Here is a 21,474-nt window from a genome sequence, read left to right on the forward strand (position 1 = left end):
ACCTAGTAAGAAGATTATCTGTCCGTCAAAGTCTGACGTAGGCAAATCACCTTATTTAGCCCGTACATCGACAAGAGACACAAATGACGAAAAGAAAGAAACATTCACCTAACAACATCCAGAAATAAATAAAAATAAAAAAGTGAAGTTTACCTGCGTAGTTATTTACGTCCATGGGTCGCAGGTAGATATTACGTGCCGATAGCTTCCTGCTTCCGAGCATTATCGCATACCGGCATACTCGTAGCTAGTGGAAAAATATGGCTTTACCTGGTCACTGCAGATACGGTTAATGGAAGTGAACGGTTATAGTTCCATTTTCATAGTGTTTGTTGTGGGTATATGATAGAAGGTTTATGAAAATGTGTATTTGCGTTTGTATTACTGTTTTTGTACTGGGTGTATTAGTTAAATCTAATTTTTCGACGTCTGTAGAAGTTAGCATCTTGACGAGATTCAATCTTACCGCAATAACCGTTGACCAATACTTTTTACGCACTCTGTACCATTCTTGTTTGGTGGTTGGGGTTTAAAGGTTGAATAAAACAAAAATAGTTTTCGCATTATCTTCATATTAATAGATATGAAAAACGTAACTTGTCATAAATAATATTTTACATTTCAGAACTCGCAATGTCAAAAATATGAGCGAAATTATACAACTTGGTACATTGAGAACAAGAGAATTTTATAATAAATAGAAAAAAAAAACAAATTGATGGTGAAGCGACTCATTCATTGAAATAATCAAAAACGCATTTATTCGTCAAAGAATTAGCCTAATCTATCAGTCATTTGAACATAATTTGTATATAATTTATATAAAACATCAAAATCAATATTGCTTTTTCACACTTGTTTGCGTCCTATATGACAATGGACGATGGTAATTGCTTCTGTCAATGTCAAAGATCGTTAATGTAAAACCAAATAAAGATTGCTAGCTAACTTCCTAGCGAAATCTTCATATTAATTTAATACCTAATGAATTATCACTTAAACAATTACACATTCAGATGAACAACATGTATAATTCACACACAATATAGGCATATTTAAGGTACTCAATAATTTCACATACGCACATTGAACACATTGTAATAACTAGCACATATTTAAGTCAATATTTAACATTTAACATGATTTAAACTATCCAATTGTTTGGCAAGCAAGTGTGAAAATACTTTTGTCAGAACATGAGTGCAAACGAAACATTTTATGCAATTACCAACATCATTTAAATTAAATTACACCGATTAAAGTACCAAAATAATGTACCTACAATATTTCGACGATCGTGTTCGAAATATCAACAATAACATAATGAAATGAGCGACAAACATTTTGTTAAGCTACCTGGCTCTATATACATAATTATATATTTTACAACTTTTCATATTAATTCGCAATAGTTAGTACTTGGATTTCGTATCACAAGTTAAACCCAGTGTACTGTTCATTTTATTACGTAGTATTTAGAAAGGCAACAACATCACATTTATTTGAATTAATATGTAAAGTTAGCGTTTACATCAGATGCATCAATGTAGGTTGATATCACATCAGTCTAACTGATAGGTTGGGCTTGAAAAAAGCGGAGAACAGACGAAGGACGAACAAGAATTTTGAGTACATACTACGAAAGAAGACTACATTTAAATTTGAAAATCCATATTTTGAAACCGAATGAATCAATCTTAAAGATTGCACCATTCTAAGAATATTGGTGGAAACCAATAATTCAGCGACGAAATTTCTTCTATTTACTATCCGCTTACCGCTTATTTTGAAGCCCAACGAAATAATGTCAAAGAATACACAATTTTATAGAAATGGAAGATATAATATTTGCATAGCGTTGGCATCAAGTATATTTATTTAATTAATAAAATATAGCCCAAAAGCAGTTATTCTGAAGGTAAAAGTATTAGAATTAGTTATCTACATACAGTCATACATTCAATGCGTTATCAAAAGCTACCTGTTATATATCGCCGTTGTCTTGAGACACGCGCTTTACGAATATACGAAACCCATTTATTTCTTCAGTTAGTATTTATTTACAAGTGTATTTATTTTTGTAAACATATTTTCATGATATTTAGGATCTAAAATGTGAGTTCGTAATCAATTTATTTACTTTTCATAGTCCGACCGTGGTATAAGATAGATGGGAAAAGTTTAAATATAAAGATATTTAATAACTTTAAGCCGTATTTTGAGCTTGATATTTTCTAAATATAAGCAGACTAAAGCTTAACGATATAAGACACATGAAACATCAATAAAAGAGACAATTTTTAATAGAAAAAATATTTTGCGAATTGGTAACACTGATAGTAAAATTGACTGTGCTACCTCACTTTGCTAGCCAAATCCGTCGTATAAACGTTGAATTTAGACTAAAAACAACCATTCCAAAACTAAACAGTATACAATAAAGTACACATGAGTATTTAAACCGTACCAAGGGGTACGAACTTACACAAAATACAATCAATACTGATTTTGAGAAATGACAAAAATATGACACCCACTGTCGGACAATTCGACCGATAAACATGATTCCAATATACACACGCATACAAAACGGCCGCAATATCAACAACTAACTAAATTACACTATTGTAGTTTAACTACATTTTCCGCTAGTTTCACAAAAATATCCATTTTGCGAGGGGATCTAGCACCTCTGTCGTTGGAAACGCGTATCGTATTCTTTGGGAGAGATACTCGTCAAAACGTTACATATACATGAATGGTATGAAATGTACAGTTACTGTGAGATAATTAAATTAAAAATAAATTAATTCAATAACACTCCTCGTCGATATAACAATTTGTGAACTTATTTATGTACAATTAAATACTTAGAGCTAGACGTACTGTCGTAATATCATAAGGTTTATGACTGGATAACTCACTGTCGCGCGCGACTGAATCACAAGCGTTACTATAACTAAACAGACACTATCGTTTCATACGTTTGTGTCTGCGGCCCTTGTGCCATTATGAGAAGTCGTTAAACTGCGCCAGAGCCGTCTTCACTCTGAAACAAATGTGCTATCTCAAGTTACGTGAAACATTTTTACTTACCAAACAGGACATGTCCTTTATGGTCATCGAGCACCCTTGGCAAAGTTGTGGATGGTGGAAAGATAAAACATTAGAAATGGCGTATTAAAGTTCGAAGTATAAAAAAATGGTGTTAGATTAAGGGAAATAGATTTTGAACTGTCAAGGCTTCGCTGGTTTCAACTCTCGTATGCCCATTGTGCCCTGAAACTTGCTCGCGAGAGAATCTAATAAGCGCCTCTAGCCGTGCTCTCGCTGTGGCGGCATATTGGGCTGATAAAGTGTATATTTATTATAATATGACAAGTCATCGACACGAAAGAACAAGAACTCTCATAGCTCGTGGGGCAATGAGATTGTCGTCAATTTTCTGAGCTATAGGGTGAAAAGTTTGGGCTACAGTTAATAATTTTGGATGTTCGCGGCAAGCTGATCAACAAAAAATATATATTAATCACCATAAATCCAAACAAAAAAACCGATCAGTATGGATGTTAGGTCTCACTTGTCGTGCAGATGCGCGGCGTCGTGCCTTGCGCGCAGCAGCTTGAGCGCGCGCAGCACGCCGAGCTCGGCCCCGCGCCCGCCTCGCCGCGCCACACCAGGTAGCAGGGCTACTGTGTATACTCACTTGTCGTGCAGATGCGCGGCGTCGTGCCTTGCGCGCAGCAGCTTGAGCGCGCGCAGCACGCCGAGCTCGGCCCCGCGCCCGCCTCGCCGCGCCACACCAGGTAGCAGGGCTACTGTGTATACTCACTTGTCGTGCAGATGCGCGGCGTCGTGCCTTGCGCGCAGCAGCTTGAGCGCGCGCAGCACGCCGAGCTCGGCCCCGCGCCCGCCTCGCCGCGCCACACCAGGTAGCAGGGCTACTGTGTATACTCACTTGTCGTGCAGATGCGCGGCGTCGTGCCTTGCGCGCAGCAGCTTGAGCGCGCGCAGCACGCCGAGCTCGGCCCCGCGCCCGCCTCGCCGCGCCACACCAGGTAGCAGGGCTACTGTGTATACTCACTTGTCGTGCAGATGCGCGGCGTCGTGCCTTGCGCGCAGCAGCTTGAGCGCGCGCAGCACGCCGAGCTCGGCCCCGCGCCCGCCTCGCCGCGCCACACCAGGTAGCAGGGCTACTGTGTATACTCACTTGTCGTGCAGATGCGCGGCGTCGTGCCTTGCGCGCAGCAGCTTGAGCGCGCGCAGCACGCCGAGCTCGGCCAGGCGCGCCTGCCGCGCCGCCGCGCCCGCCTCGCCGCGCCACACCAGGTTGCCGCACACGAACAGCGCCGCCTCCTGCAGCTTGCTCTCCGGGTGCGCCTGCACATACATTCACTCACACTCAACACCTCATATCCTCTCAGCGAGGCCTGCCGGAGCGGCGGGATTGTTCGACAGAGTTACCGCGGCATTGGTACAGAAATGGCCTACGACGGAACACGAAGGTTTTTAGTCAGTAAGAGTCGGACACTCCCTCACCGCTGCTAACTCGCAGCGGGAGGGGTCATTTGATGATTTTTGACGTCGTTATAGTTCGGCCATTCAGAGAATGCGTTCCTGACACGTCGCGATTGAACTGACGACGTAACTACATTCATTGATTATTGATATAATAATGTTGTTTTAATGCTCCTCAATTGTTAAAACGGTAAACAACCAGCAAAAATATTTTTATCGTAACTGCAACGCCATTGCAAAGTTACGTCGTCAGTTCAATCGCGACGTGTCAGGAACGCATTCTCTGAATGGCCGAACTATAAAAATAAAAAAAGACGTGATGTCCCCCTAGCCGATTATCGGCTACGGCGGCTGTTCTCTTGTAAGGAGATTAGCCAACTGCACCGGACATATTATAGTACACAAGCATTAGAGCAAACAAAGGTCCACTCACTATTCTTCTTCACGCACATAACCCGATGGGACGGCAATCCGACACGACCGGACAGAGATCCGACACTCAAGACATATATAGTCCCCAGGCTGCGGAACCATTTTTTTTTTATAAATACAAATCTAAGACTTTGTGAGTGCCTTTTTTGCGATGAGTCCAACAAATTTTTCTAATGCGTAAAGTTTGGCGCTGCTGCGTTTTTGATTGCTCGATTCCTGGAATTGTCGATATGACGTAACTGTTCCTCTTCGTACTATGTGGTGGGATATTATTCCCTAACATAGTAAAACCTAACGACAATGCACGTGAATATTTAAGTTTATTCAGACAGAAATTGACAAAATGAATAAGTGCCTTCCATTATTAATATCATTTTCTTATTTTCTTGTTTCAACTCAACATATTTGTCGGACAAGTCGATATTTGCATTTAGAAAAATATTACACTAGTTTACAAAATCAAACTTTTTGCCTGTTGCCGTGGATTTAATGGCTGGTAACATTCACTTATGTTTAGTTTTTATTAATTACACCCGCAAAAATTTTTTTGTAGCTCGACTTTACTTGTTATTGACTTTCTCTTTTCTGAACCTTTTTCAGTCGCTGAAGTACGTATTTTATTGTAATTATACAAATATGTGAAGTTTTTACAACACGAGTAGTTCAAGGAGGCGTTGTTTGAACAATCCAAACCATGTTTGTTACTTATGTGGAGAATATGTGTTTGAGAAGAGTAGAAATGTCATCAGAGACGCTTAAAAATACTTATTTTTTATATTTTGGAATGTTGTTAGATAAAAATGACAAATCTTGGGCTCCTGATTGTGTTTGTAAATCGTGCGTTGAATATTTAAGATTATGGAAAAGTGGTAAAAGAAGTACTTTTCAACTTAAAACACCAACTATTTGGAAAGAATCGAAAAATCATCTCGACGGCTCTTACTTTTGCAGCGTGAACATAAACAGCTTAAACACCAAAAATCGAGCTAAATGGCAAAACCGAAGTAGAACATGTGTTTAGCGAAGAGTGTAGCATTCACCTGAACTTTCAGAGAATAAAAATTATATTGAATTTTGAAAAATTATAATGAAAATTATGTTGAACTTGTCGAAGACCTGCTTTTACAAATAAGAGGTATGGGATGCAATTTGAGCATAAAGTCACTTCCTCTTCAGTCATCTGGACAGATTTCCAGAAAATTTAGGAGATATGAGCGAAGAGCAGGGGAGAACGTATGCATCAAGATTAACGTGTCATGGAAGAACGTTATCAGGGTTTCTGGGATGTAAATATGATGTCTGACTATTACTGGTCTCTGATACGCCATTTCCCAAAGTCTACACATAAGAGAAGAGCTTTAAAGCCAAGTTTTTTGGAACTTAACAATTAATATAATTTTTAAACAAATATTCTTTAAGGTAAATCCACGTTTTTTCTCTTTAAACCGCACTTAGCTGAATCTCAAAAACTAGAGCTGATAAAAAAAAACTACTAATAGTTTTAAATATGGTTAAATATGAGTAGTCAACAACAGCTTAAAAAATCCCGGCAACAAATGTACTGTAAACTAGTGTTATCTATCATTTTTATTTTGATCCAACGATCACGTCATATTGTCATTTTCCGGATGGTGGACAATCCATATGATACGCATCATGATCTTTGTCGGACAAGTTGACCACAATATTGAAAGTAACATTATGAAACATTAAAAAAAAAAAATAAACTTGTATGTACGAAGAGGAACAGTAACATCATATCGACATTTTCCGGATGGTGGACAACCCATACGCAGCATGATCTTTGTCGGACAAGTTGACCACAATATTGAAAGGTACTTCATTTAACATATTTCAAAAAAAAATAACTTGTCAGGAATCAAGCATTCAAAAACGCAGCAGCGTAAACTTTACGTAGTAGAAAAGTTTGTCGGACTCATCGCAAAAAAAGGCACTCACAAAGTCTTTCATTTGTATGTATCTAAAAAAATTGTTCCGCGGCCTGGGGACTATGTATCTATCTAATAATGCACATAAATAAGATATCCGTCCACTTGGAGAAATCACATGAAACTGTAGTAGGGGAGGCAAGGGTGCTAAACCGGGAGTGACTCGAGCGTCAATGAGACCTATTAGATTGCGAAGCTTAGATGATAAGAAGAAAAAAATGTCCTGACATACACACACTTTCATCGGTGGGTGGAGCGGCTATAAACTTTCAAAAATGAAAAAAAAACAGTTGCATGGACATACTCGATCGCGTCAGATATTAATAGCATGCACGTCGTACGTCATTTTGAAAACATACGTATATTAATCTGACTGTTTCCATGGCGGGGGTGGTCGTAGGTAAGGGTTAAAAATGGGAAAAAAATAATTTTATCGAGCGCGACAGATTTTCAAAAGGGGTGTTAAGTGAACCAAAACGAAGTCTCTTATGCAATAATCTGACGATTTAGACGTGACCTAAACTCGTGGCCATTATTTGAAATTGCAAAAAAAAATCGCCATTTTGAAATACTCGAGCGCGTCAGATTAAGATATATATGGTTCATTTATGTACCCTTAACGTAATCATCTTATAATCTGACGATTATCTGGAGAGACTCGCTTAATCTGACAATGGTAAGTTTTTAAAACTAATAATAATCAATACTGTAACCTAATTTTCTTTGAAAAATTAACACCAATGTCGTTGTTTTTTAATTTTGTTATAATCATTATCTAAGTCGTGGTGGCCTAGTGGGTAAAGAACCAACCTCTCAAGTATGTGGATTCGATTCCAGGTCGGGCAAGTACCAATGCAACTTTTCTAAGTTTGTATTTACTGTCTAAGTTTATCTTGGACACCAATGTCTGCACAGCAAGTACTTAGTACTTACAAGACATACACGTTGTTGCACTTTGGTATTCCTTTAAAACTTGAGATATCAATAGATTATTTAGTTTTAACTTTTACACACTTTTTGATCTATATCCCAGAACGGACAAACATTTCAACAAAGCTGTCATAATAAAGGTTGTTCTAGATAAAAAGGCCTATCCAATGATATCTATGAAATCGCTATTGGCGGAGTGTACCAATCTGCTCATACATTACATACATTTCTATAATAATTACATTGAATTATAATGACATTGATAAATATACACGTGACATAAACAATACAATTGAATCTATAATAACATGGTTTGACGGAAATAATCTACGCGTAAATCTTACAAAAACTAATTTTATTCAATTTAATACATATAGATAAAAAAATAAGGCTCATCATCATCTGCCTAGCCTTTTTCCCAACTATGTTGGGGTCGGCTTCCAGTCTAACCGGATGACTAGGCCACCACGACTGTATAAAAAGAAGACCATAAAGAGTAATTATAGAGGACATAAATTACAAGAAGTATACGAAATGGCATTTCTCGGTATCACGTTAGACCAGTGGTTCTTAACCGGTGGTCCGCGGACCACTGGTGGTCCCTGGAGGCATTCCAAGTGGTCCGCGAAGCTTAGCTTTGACGACGTTGCTATACGTTATCTAACTTAATTTTTATCGACTTGTAATTGCGAGCGGGGGTTTTCGCATGGACGTACATGTATCGGGTGTGTCGTACCTAGTCCCCCCATTCATGAAAATGTATGTTTGGGCTACATTTTACGTAATTTTGGTTTTGAGTCTTAAAAAAGAATTAAAATTTCACGCTCGCTTCGCTCGCGTATTCAGAAACCGTATGCCCTTACCTTTGCATTTGTCAACAAACAAAAAGTTAAGTACGTTTGGGCTAAATTTTACGTAATATTTGGTTGAAGGCCGATAAAAATTTCGCGCTCGCTTCGCTCGCGTATTCAGAAACTATATACATATTTTGCCATTTGTCAACAAACAAAAAGTTAAGTACGTTTGGGCTAAATTTTACGTAATATTTGGTTTAAGTCCGATAAATTTTCGCGCTTGCTTCGCTCGCGTATTCAGAAACTATATGCCCTTATTTTTGCATTTGTCAACAAACAAAAAGTTAAGTACGTTTGGGCTACATTTTACGTAATATTTGGTTTAAGTCCGATAAATTTTGCGCGCTCGCTTCGCTCGCGTATTCAGAAACTATATGCCCTTATTTTTGCATTTGTCAACAAATAAAAAGTTAAGTACGTTTGGGCTACATTTTACGTAATATTTGGTTTAAGTCCAATAAAAATTTCGCGGTCGCTTCGCTCGCGCTTTGGAAACTACATAGGCAAGTTTTTCTTTAATTGTATTTGCACACAACTGCCGACATGCGTTTAGCTTTGAGTAGAACTGACCCAAAAATTCAGATATTTTTTTTGATACATAATAAAGAAATGAGTGCTAATTTAGGTAAACCGATGAGGTGGTCCCCGGCAAGACAAACTTTAGTAAAGTGGTCCCTCATGTCAAAAAGGTTAAGAACCACTGCGTTAGACAAACAATGCAACTGGAAGGCACACATATTTAACGAAAGTATCCAATAAAATGAATCGTCTTCGTTAAAAACAGTATATCTGCATACTATGTATGACTTCCTGAGATTAGCGAGTTCAAACAAAAAAACTCTTCAGCTTTATAATATTAGTGTAGATTATTTAAGACCCAAAATGTACCAACACTTATTGCAAATGAATTGAATTGAAAAAAGAGAGAGAGGAATAGAAACCTGGGAGGAGAATACCGGCATCACGTAGCTGCACGCTTTAAACTTTATCGATTAATTTTCCTTACTTCGGCTTACGGGAATCGTCAGATTATATATTTTTCGTAAACGTTGAATTATTCCCTTCAAAATAAAAAAAAATTAGCCGCGCTCAAGAAAGTCAAGATGACGTTTTTTTTTACAAGTTTGTAACCTTCCTACTTCTTATCGTCAATCGCAAATTGTCAGATTAGTGGAATATACACTTTTTAGCATATAACTAACTTACCCTATCTTAATCTGACGCGCTGGAGGATGTCAGATGATATTTTTTTTTTTTTACTAATTTGATCCTTTATTCTAGACACGCGGCTACATATACAGGGCTTATACTTGGTGGAGGTGTTAAATGGGGTAATAGGTACCTCCCTATATACTAATCTGCCGCGCTTGAGTAAATCCCAAAATCCCTTCTAGGCCTCCCCTACTACTGTAATTTATATCTTGTCATTTATTATGAGTCCAGTCACTTATGTATACACTTCTATACTAATATTATAAAGCTGAAGAGTTTGTTTGTTTGTTTGTTTGAACGCGCTACTCTCAGGAACTACTGGTCCGATTTGAAAAATTCTTTCAGTGTTAGATAGCCCATTTATCGAGGAAGGCTATAGGCTCTTTTATCCGGGTTCGTGCAGAGTTTCCTACGGGATGCGGGTGAAACCGCTGGCAGAAGCTAGTACTTAATAACTATTGTATATCAGGTATATGTTACATAAAGATAGACACAGACAAGAAGCGACTCACATTCATTCCATTCACACATATACGAAATGCTATCCATAACTTATTCAATGACGAGCGTTACAAGCTCGATTATCGATTACAAAGTATCAAGTCGACTCGATCCAGTCATTCGCTCAGTTTACATGAACACATACCTTCCGTCGTCTTTTCAATCGCCCATTGTATCGCTCTCGTCACGTACTCGGTCGATGTTTGCCCCCAGGACCGATTGGATGCCTGGACCTAGGGCCAACATCCCAGTATCACCCACGATGTTATTGCAAAAATGAATACCAGGCCTGCGCTGGAAGCGCGGCGGAGCGCATTTGAAGACAACAATTTAATATAAACCTTATATATAGTTGTCGGCACGGATATTGAGCCCTGACCTTCACCTGCGCAGAAGCGATTTATTGGTTTATTGCCTTATGTGTACAGTGCGCAAAGCGATCCCCACTCTTCCGCCGAGAGCTCAATATCCGTGCCGATGACTATACCTTGACGTACGGTCTATAAAAGCGTGCTCCTTTACGTTCCGCTGCATTGCTCCGCGCGCCGCCACTTTTGTAGACCGTATGACAAGGTAGTTAAGGTTTATATTAAATTGTTGTCTTCAAATGCGCTCCGCCGCACTTCTAGCGTTGTGCGCTTGGCCTTAACATTCATTTCAGCAGAAACGTCGTGTTTTTAAATTATTAGGGTTGTATGATTGCGGGGAAGGAGCTTTGTTAAATACTGAAGTTTCACATGAAGTTTATGAATTGCTTCTATATTTTATGGTGGGCATTCACACCGCCTTTCAAATATGTTCACTCTTTACAACCTCCTTACGGGACATTCGGGTCAAACTATTTTTAATAAACCAATCATTGAATCGATAAAGTTCTATATTTGGGACTATGCTGAAGAAGAGTTTCGCTGTAATTAAATTCAGTTCACTGTCATACTTCTCACAATCAAGCAACATACAGACTTGATACAGATACAAATAATTATACCTAATTGTATATAAAAACAATTACATATTTGCTCAAAATTGTTTCAGTGTTCCACTTTCAACACAAAAATTGACGACTTTGCGTCATCAAATATCTAGCTGGTCTTAGCTGTAGTGAATAAATTCGCAAAGCAGTCATGCAGGGGGTGCTGTTTTTCCAAAGTTCTAGGTGATCGTTTTATTTTAAAGGCGAATGATGGAGGTCGGGTTTTTAAATTCAAGCTGGCGAGTGGTCTTAGCGACTAATGCATTCTAATTAAACAAGTTAAAAAATATCTATACTAATATTATAAAGCTGAAGAGTTTGTTTGTTTGAAAGCGCTAATCTCAGGAACTACTGGTCCGATTTGAACAATTCTTTCGGTGTTAGATAGCCCATTTATCGAGGAAGGCTATATGCTACTTTTTATCCGGGTTCGTGCAGAGGTTCCCACGGGATGCGGGTGAAACCGCTGGCAGAAGCTAGTGTATTATATAATATCAATTAGTATTTAAGATCTGTTCTACTGTTGTAAATAGCAAGACATAAAGAAATCATAACTATATTAACTTTAAATTTTATCCCTATGAACAAAGCACCGCATAACAAAAATATCGTTATCAAAATTAACCATAGCCCTAACCGTGACATAGCCTAACTTCAGATCATCACAAAGTACCTAAAAGTAATTTAGACTCTATTCCCAACTATTTAAGCTTTAGTTCACGCCAAATAACTTGACAATTCTGAAGTTAGCCATATGACACCACACTTACAAACAGTATTTTATTTAATAATATTTATATATTGTGAAGTCACTAGTAGCCAATTTCGGCCAAGCAATACTTCTCAACAATACCTGTACACAAAGAGTCAAATGACTAACTTCAGAGTTACAAAGTTAACTGGCACAAACTGGTTAAGAATGGAATGCTTACCAGATAGTCGACAAGTTTTCTGAGCACATCCTCGTTGGCCATGATGAGATCCTTAGCCTTTTCTCCGTCGCCAATGTTCCCCAGGATACATAACGCTTGTTCTTTCACCTCGGCTGGGTACGAACCTTCTAGAACTACTATCACAGCCTGGTAAAGAAAAATACGACTGGTTTATACAAAAAAACATATTATGTACTTTACAATGCCTTCATAAATATTTACAACATAAATATGTACGAATAAACACGACCAAATAACAGATAGACAAAACATACAATTAATCCTCCGTATTTTGAAAGGCATGTTAAATTGGTCAGTCCCGGCTGTCATTCAAACATTTACAGCAGTTGTTATGGGTAATCAGAAGTCGGATAGGCTGATAACCAGTCTTAGCAATGTATATTGAGTTGCCTAAGTAACTGGGTTGAGGAGGTCAGATAGGCAGTTGCTCCATTTCAACGCTGTTACTCAGCTGCATCTGGTTAGACTGGACTGACTCCAACCTGGTTAGGAAAAGATTCGAGAGATCATGTCTTATGTTCGGGAGATGATGCCTTATCTATACTAATATTATAAAGAGGAAAACTTTGTTTGTTTGGTTGTAATGGATAAACTCAAAAACTACTGGACCGATTTTAAATATTCTTTCACCATTAGAAAGCTATATTATTTGCGAGTAACATAGGCTATATTTTATCCCGGTGCGGGCAGTAGCTCCCATGGGACGCGGGTGAAACCGCGGGAAAACGGCTAGTGTTAACTATTGTTACAGTGTTTTATATTACGAAATTGGGCGGATTATATGACGGTATTGTCGGCCTAAGTCTCATTGCAATAATATATTCTGATTCAATATTGATTCTACTCTTCGTACCTGCATGACCTGCTCGGAGTAGTCGGTCATGATGGCGTCGATGTGGTGCCTGGTGGACAGCAGGTTGCGCAGCAGGCCGAGCGTCTTCATGATGACGCGCGTGTCGGCGTCGCCCAGCAGCCGGAACATCTGCTCCGTGCCCAGGCAGCTCAGGATGCGCTGCTTCACCTTCTGTTCCGCCTGGGGGAATAAACAACATCGAAAATTAGCAATCAGTGTTAATGTTACAGTTATAAGTACTCTTATTAGGTCTCGGCCTGCCAGCCAAGTGCGGGATTGTTCGAAAGAGTTACCGCAACCCATGGAGGAACATAGTGGGTTTTAGTCAGTAAAAGTCAGACACTTCCTAACGCTGCACCCACAGCGGGCCCCACTCGATCATTTGATTATTTCCCACCAAAACAAAAGGAAGTTTTAGCGGAGAGGTACATTCAATACATAAGAGATAAACTTGTTTCTTTCTTATATGAGAGAAGAAATACGCAAGATAAATTATGAACTTTTTTAATAAAAAGTACTTATTCGACTATAACTAATTAACTAATTAAATAATATTATATTAATGTTATGTGTATTTACCTGAAAAGCCATATTCATTAGCGCCCAAATTCCGTTCAATCTCAAAGCAGCTTCGGGCCTCTTCGTCAAATTACACAACATTTCTACTGCACCTACGAAAAATACATCATTGTATTACTCTATATACCAACATTTATTACCAAAAACTTATGATGAGAATCACCAATATACCAACCAATTTTAAAAATGTTGGCTAAAATAAGTAGTAAAGTTGGTCACCAACCTTGATCCAACATTGGTTCTTTGGCTGGAGAAAATTCTAGAAGTAAATTGCAGAGCGTTGATGACCCGACTGTGAGCAGTTCTGTTCCCGGTGAGTCTGTTAGTAGTTGCATAAGAGGCTTCCAAACGGCATGGTCCTGAAATACACAAAAATTATATAAATATGAACTTTGTTTCCATAGCAATAAGGTACAAATTAAGTTACTTTGTCTAATTTGATGAAGTAATGGAATTTGAATTTTATTTTTATAGAATTGAGACACATGTTTTTTTGTCCAGTGTTTACCTGAAATGTCGTCCTCAATTGCTGCACTGATCTTGAAAGTGAGTGTAGACATCTGACTGCCGCTAATCTTACCTGCAATAATAAAAATGGTTGATTACATTTTCACTGTATTTAATGCTCATAAAAATAACGAGAAATTGTATGTTGTCCACTTATGAAACATGAAGATACTATGAAATAGTTATTTTTGCTATCGGTTCAGTGATGGCAATGTATGAAATATTTATAAGAGATTGTACGACGTAGTTCCCACGGGACGCGTGTAAAACCACTGGCAGATTAAAATCTTGATACTCACCGAAGCCTCAGGGTTATTCATGCCATTAACAACATGGACCATCAGCCCATGCGTCTCAATGATCCTCTTGCGAATATCCTCGTCATTAGCGCCGAGAGACGCGAAACATTTGAACGCGCCTTGCTTAGCTGCCGGAGATTGGCAGTTGACAATCTCTGCTAGTGACGTCATGAGGTGATTTGATATCGCTGCTAACCTTTGGAGGGATGTGTCTACCTGGAAATTTTGGAAATAATTTTAAAGTTGTTTAACAATATTTGAACATAATGCTAGGTAGATCGAAAAACTCTTTCGTTTAAAACAAAGTGTTACTGTTACTGTTACAGCCTTTTTATCGTCCCACTGCTGGGCACAGGCCTCCTCTCACACGGAGAAGGATTGAGCGTTAATCACAGGATTAGGATTTATATGATGAGCTGCTAGCGAGTACAACCAATATGTGATGCTTGATTTGGCACCAAAGTTATAGGTAGTGAAGTTGGTTTCACTAATTTTACTTCTACTGAATGATGATTGTCTACTTAAGAGCAAGAAGTAAGAGAGGTAAAATATTCTAACCGCGAGTAGATAAATAAATTACCTATCTATCTATTATCTATCTATCTATCTAAAACCTTAGACTATCGTATAATAAATAAAATGCTTGTTCTACTGCCATGAATAACATTGTTCTTACGTGAGGCAAGTGTAGCATACCTCTGCTAGATAAGCTAAGGTCTCGGCGGCGGACGCTCGGATGTCTTCCGGCATGTCCTTTGTGCACAGCCGGGCGAGGCACGGGAGAGCGCCAAACACCACGCTGAAATATAAAGAAAATAGTGTTATGGATAACTAGGCTTCTGCTAACTGTTTTAGTTGCAACTACTCCGTGGATACGGATAAAAAGTAGCCTATAGCTTCATTCGATAAATGAGCTATATATTGCTGGAAGACTTTAACAAATCTGTCCAGAAATTACTGAAATTGTGCTTAGAGTTTCTGAGCTGAAGCTAACAAACTCTTCAACTTTATAATAAAAGTCCAGATTGGGTAATAGAAGGTACATATTAGCTATGAGCAGACAATGACCACGGTGCGGTGGAGTAAATAAATCGCTTTTGACTTATTAAGTTTCCTAACCATATTTCATCCTTTCTCGACAGGGAAAAGTGCGAACACGTGTGATCACGTCTAAACGCACAGAAATAGCGAGACAAAATTAAATGTTCTTTAGTATTTAAAAATACAATCAGTTTCACTGCCAAACAACAAAGAAAAAATGCTAGTTTCTATCAACAAAGCAAATGTTATCTCATATATTCAGTGTTGTTGAATGCATGCATGAGATGCAATTGGTGCATTGAGATGTATATTTGTTTTGAAATTAATTGATAACCCATAATAACCCATTTGACCCATAATAATGCACTAATCCAATCCGAAGTTTAAAACAAAACATCATGTTTACAATGCACTGTTAACAATCATTCTACATATTAAATACCTATACGCATAGGTACCTACTACTTTCATTTGCATTTTCTTGTAGAATAGGTATAAACCGACCAAACGAATTTAAAAAAAAATGCGTTTAAAAAAATGACTACTTCAAGTCTAATCGAACGACGCTTAGTGCCAAAGCAGTTTATTGTAACCACGCAACACGTAACAACAGTAATAAGATTATGTGGGATTAATCAGTAGTGCGGTATTTATTTGTACAGACTTGTTTTATACCTAGGTAGTTATCTACTTAATGTAGAATGTCTGACAGCCCACTTGATAGTAAATATTTACTGCTTCCATCGGGTCTTATATGAATCTTTATAAAACTAATATTATAAATCAAAAGAGTTTTTTTGCTTAAACACTCTAATGTCAGCAACTACAATTAAAAAAAACTTTTGGTGTTAATAGCTCATTTGCTGAGGCAGACTAGACGCGACTTTTTACCATAGTGCGTGAAGAAAAAATAACTCTTCCAGACGCAGTACCTAAAAAAATTTATTTCCAATCCCTTCAACTTAATCAAACCATTCGAACGCATATCCGTGATACCATCACACTCACCGAGCATCATCAGCAGGCAAAGCATTAGCTCGATGCATGAATGTAAGGCATCTTGCAGCACCCATCGCGACTGGTAACGGCTTGTCCCGACACACTAATGTTGACAACAGCTCTGGGATTGTTTTGTCACCATGCCTGTCGACAAAGAGCACCACTTTTTATTATAAGGTAAGGTAAGCCAAGTTAGGAAATATCCACAATAGAAATATACGCTATAAATATTAATAGATGAAAAGGTTTGAGCTCAGCGCATATCGAGGGAAGTAACTACAACGGAAAGGACTTTTATAAGACACTAGAAAATCAACTTTAACTTGATAGAAATAAAGTGCACAACTATATGCTTCAAGTTAACAAAAATGCTGCAACCCTGAAGTTTACGCGGGAATCCCCGTGCGGCCATATTGTAACTAGTTGACTATCATGTGCCCTGTAAAAATCCTCCACTGGGCTCCTCTCTTCTCTTAATCTAGTTTCAAATGAGGTTTCCACTTTTGTGGATTTTTATAATTAAAAAAATAACTTTAGAAACCATAATTTGGGCTCTATGTAAGAATAAAACAATGATACATTTTGTGTGCTTTCATACAAACTGCTGCTTTCAGTGTCTCCAGATTTTGCTCTAACTGTATATTTCATCATGCAGTTAAGATTTAGATAAAACAAATTATTCGCGATTTGTCGAAGGGTGCGTCCACATCTGGCGAATGCGCCGCGAATGCGCAGCACGCGAGCCGATCGCGAGCTGTCCGCGAGCTGCGCGCGTGCAGTCACTGCAATAGTTCGGTGCGCCTCTTTAGCGCAACTCACGCAAGGCTCGTATAGAGCGCGCGAGCGGCGCGCGATCTGCGCGCAATCAGTTCTCGCCCTTACAGTTCCGTATATTGGCTCAGTACTATCGAAGATGGCAGACGTCGCGCGCCGCCTGCGCGCCGCTCGCGTGCGGCGCTTAGGTCGCGCGCGAGCTGCGCGCGGGCCAAGCAGAAGCGGCGCACGAACAAAAATGCACGCGCGCAGCTCGCGGACAGCTCGCGATCGGCTCGCGTGCTGCGCATTCGCGGCGCATTCGCCAGATGTGGACGCACCCTTATTTGTTATTCAAATGCATCCCTTTCTTGGCAGCAAACAATGTCCGGTGTCAAAGTCAAATCAATGACAAAATTATAATGCAGACATCAGGGAACAATAACATCTTTACTCCATCGAATGCATTCAATGAATTCCACAAATTAATGTATTACTTCAGGAAAATATAAGGTGTGCCTGCAGGATAGCTATATTCCGATATCCTATTACAAGACTGGTGATTAGATTTGTGTATATTTAATAAATTCTGTTTACAAGGAATCAAAAATGTAACAACAAATCGGATCTACTTTCACCTATTTATTTGCATAGTTGTATGTCTAACTACACATGGGTAGTAAATATGTCTCTTTTATCTGTAGGTCAAATTAATTTGAACTATCATGTAATCTAGGAAGTTAGAAGAGTACCAACAATCAACATAATTAAATTACTGATGTGTTAGTTACTTATATTCTATCAGAATGTTGTTTTAATAGCGAAAACTATTAACTAGCAACAATAGACTATCGTAAACATTACGGAATTGTTTATTTGATGGCTGATGGAAAATACACAGTACAGCAGATAGAATTTATTTATCGGGACAAGAATATAAAACTCGAAGTAAGTATGCAGATGCAAAGTTAGATAAATGTGACAAAACATTTATAATTTTGCACTGAACCTAAAATGGAAGCTATTTTTAACTAATGTGATAACTAAATTAAATCAACTTGATCCCAGAAAGGTCAATGGAGTTCAACTTTTTTAAGAACACGTAATTTAACTTCGTTCAAGGCCAAGGCCACTATAAATTAGTTTTAGTCAAAACTTTTTGTGAATCAGTTTTGGGTATACAAGTTTGAGTATTCTTAGGCCTTCTTTTTCTCTTCCAATCAGAAGGCCTAACAAAAAATGCGCCCCGCGTAGCTTTTTACACAATTTGATAGGCGACATTTTCCAAATTGTAAATATTGAAAAAGTTATTGACCTTTTGTAGAAAACGTACACCCCTTGCAATTTTTTAACTGTTTCAATTTATTTATTTTCTACTCTAAACTATACAGGCTATCACTTAGTGCTAGGAAAAAGTAAATGATTATGCCCAAATTCAGTATGAAATAAACACTTATTTAAAAGTACCCACCTCGTATTCAGTGCAATATGTGACACATTTGTATTTTCAAAGCACATTGCAGCCAGTAAATCAAGCGCCGGCAGCGCTGGCGCCGCCGGTGGTGTGGCCGCTAAAAGCGCTGCAGCGGCCTCGCAAGCCCCCGCGGCACATAACGCCTCTTGTTCCCCCGCACCTCCGCACCAGATTGAGAGGATACGGACCACGCATGCTCGGGCTGTTGGTGAACCTTCGCGGGCTATTTCTGTTAAAGCAGAAATGGTTTAAAATTACAAACTTGAATTCTTAAGCTGTTACACATACATTTTTCGCTTGTGTCCTAGGGCACCCAGATAAAACATAGCCCATTTTCAGGGCAGATAAATAGTGTAGCTTCCGAACAGTGAAAGAATTATTTAAATTGGTTCAGTAGTTTCGGAGCCTTTAGAATACACAAAAAATTCTCTTCGTTATTTCTATTAGTATAGACTTCCAAAATACGTGTCTTTAATGAGAAAGAATGTCGTAACAAAATTCTTAGCACCATACATTTTTGTTGTTTAATGTTGACGTCCTTCTATGGTGTGTTAAGATATCTTCCCTTTAAAGTACATTTAACTGTTATTTTAGCACTTTGTCACTAATTAAAAAACCAGTTCTTTTTTCACATGTTGTCATACTGTAAAGTTTGTCTTATTGTAGACAGAGTCAATATTCCTTAAATCAATGCGCATAGAATTTATGCCTACTTAGAATTCGAACAATAAACTTCACTGGTTTGGATGCATAATTACTACCTGATAAAACAAGTTGCTTTGCATTTGTTTTCAGCCATTCATGCTTACATAATAATTAGCATAATTACAGTGTTGTGGATGAATTGTTTTGCTTTAGACGTAAAATGGACCGTTAGGCGTAAGCTACTACTGTGCTGCTAATATAAGAGTGTTATACATTAAAAAATATTTTTAATAATGGTTAAAATATCTCCTTATTCAATTTGATCAATGCTCACGTTTCTGTCTATTATTTGAATATTTGTACCAAAATTTTTAAGACAAAAAACTAAGTTGTACTTCAGGTCTTAGTTTCAAGGCTAAACTAATGCCTGTTGTTTTAATTTCATAACAGAATTGCGTTTTGTTGATCGCGCAATATTGAAGAATTGCAAATGACCTTTGTAGACATAGAAAACATTCACTGAAGTGCTAGCACAAATAACCTTCAGCAAAACATAGATTTGCAATATTGCTTCATCTTTAATTACTTTATTAACAACATTTTAACATCCTAGATATTAAATTGTAGAGATGTGTAATTACTTTTATTTAATACTAACATGTGACTAGAAATTATATGAATGGATATGTATAATCCATAATGTAATGGTTCAAATTATAAATGAGTATGTCAATCAATTTTTTTTAATTGTTATAATGTCTGATAACATTTGCTATTGATTAATGAAATGCCATAGAAATACTTTTCTATCTATATAGTTAAGAATTATACAATTAGTACAAGTTATTTAAATAACATAATTTCTTTAGGAAACTTACGTGTAAGCCTCGTTAGAAGCCTCATGTCTGCTGGCAAGGCTGATATAGGTGCAGGTGGGGTCATGAACACACTCCGCAGTGCACATAGTCCAGCTTCTGCCAACTTTGTGCCAACCGGTGCAGTTTTGAGGAGTTCCACCAGTGCTGTGGCGGTACCTTGCTCTACTAAGGAGTTCACATTCTCTGTTGTGCCTTTTGCAAGTGAACCTGGCAGCAAAAAATCAGTGTAAAATGAGGAATATTTAAATACGCAAAAATTTCTATGATTTACACAAAAGGGCACCTGCAAAGCACTCATGCTGGCACTTAACCCAAGTAACAAACACAATATCATAGTAATATTTAAAAAAAAATGTAAGTACCATAGAAACAATCAAACATCCGAACTTACCGATTGTGATGGTGGCTTCAAGTCTTATGTTGGGGTCCAGTGTTTCATCTGACATTAGTTGCAGCAACCTCGGCACTACTCCTTGCTGTATCACCGAACTCTTCTGTCTGTTGCTGCCTATCACTGAGTTCTTCAGCGCCACTAAGGCCTCCACAACCTTAGGCGCATCTGACGAATACAGCTCGTCGATATACGATCGTGAACTTTCAATATCCTATCGGCAAAACGTTTTAGGTTAAGAACATAAATGCAAGCAGAAATAAAGTCCCAATTATAATATCTGTGTCAATAACTCACCATGAATACTGTTATTTGTTGCATGTTTTTATGTATATTTTACGCAGTATTGTTGGTAAAAATAACGTTCGAAATATCTTCCGAGGCCGAATACGCTGTCAACTCGCCACCTGTCATTGATTGAAGGATGCGTTCCTTCCACGACCGCGATTAATTGCTATATAGTCTACACTATTTGAATGTAAAGATTACATAATTTACACGTTAATAAATGTGAAATCGTATTTATTTCATAAATTGCATCACTGCTGGTTCACTCAAAATAAGAATGTGTAATTTAATTTTATTTAAAAAAACGCTCGCAAATCTAACAATTTCTATCTATTGTCTTTGGTCTTTGCTTCAGGCAAGCAGTGAGGAGGACAGTGACCTCGCAATCGCAATGATAAACACAAGAAAAGAAAATTATACTAATCACATTCATTTCACAGTCAGA

At 38.0% G+C, this 21,474-nt stretch overlaps 1 protein-coding gene across 6 annotated transcripts; it reads right to left on the bottom strand.

Annotated features, from left to right (window-relative positions):
• Positions 1–554: 554 nt before the first annotated feature.
• LOC124634934 (armadillo repeat-containing protein 8-like) lies at positions 555–21,317 on the bottom strand. 6 transcript variants are annotated; one of them, XM_047170626.1, is made up of 15 exons: positions 21,039–21,317; positions 20,742–20,955; positions 20,351–20,557; positions 18,825–19,056; positions 16,610–16,744; positions 15,257–15,359; positions 14,561–14,776; positions 14,263–14,334; positions 13,978–14,113; positions 13,755–13,840; positions 13,176–13,355; positions 12,302–12,448; positions 10,542–10,629; positions 3,581–4,380; positions 555–3,049 (listed from the first exon to the last, which is right to left on the bottom strand). In XM_047170626.1, exons 1-15 carry the CDS (start codon positions 21,060–21,062, stop codon positions 3,023–3,025), a joined length of 2,667 nt encoding a protein of 888 aa, XP_047026582.1. In that variant the 5' UTR covers positions 21,063–21,317; the 3' UTR covers positions 555–3,022. The 6 variants fall into 6 exon arrangements, with proteins under 6 accessions (XP_047026582.1, XP_047026581.1, XP_047026583.1 ...); XM_047170625.1 differs by having other exon boundaries at positions 13,755–13,846; positions 21,039–21,312; XM_047170627.1 differs by having other exon boundaries at positions 3,707–4,380; positions 13,755–13,846; positions 21,039–21,310.
• Positions 21,318–21,474: the final 157 nt, after the last annotated feature.

This window comes from Helicoverpa zea, chromosome 12 (genome assembly GCF_022581195.2).
Source record: "Helicoverpa zea isolate HzStark_Cry1AcR chromosome 12, ilHelZeax1.1, whole genome shotgun sequence".
NCBI classification, from domain to species: Eukaryota; Metazoa; Arthropoda; class Insecta; order Lepidoptera; family Noctuidae; genus Helicoverpa; species Helicoverpa zea.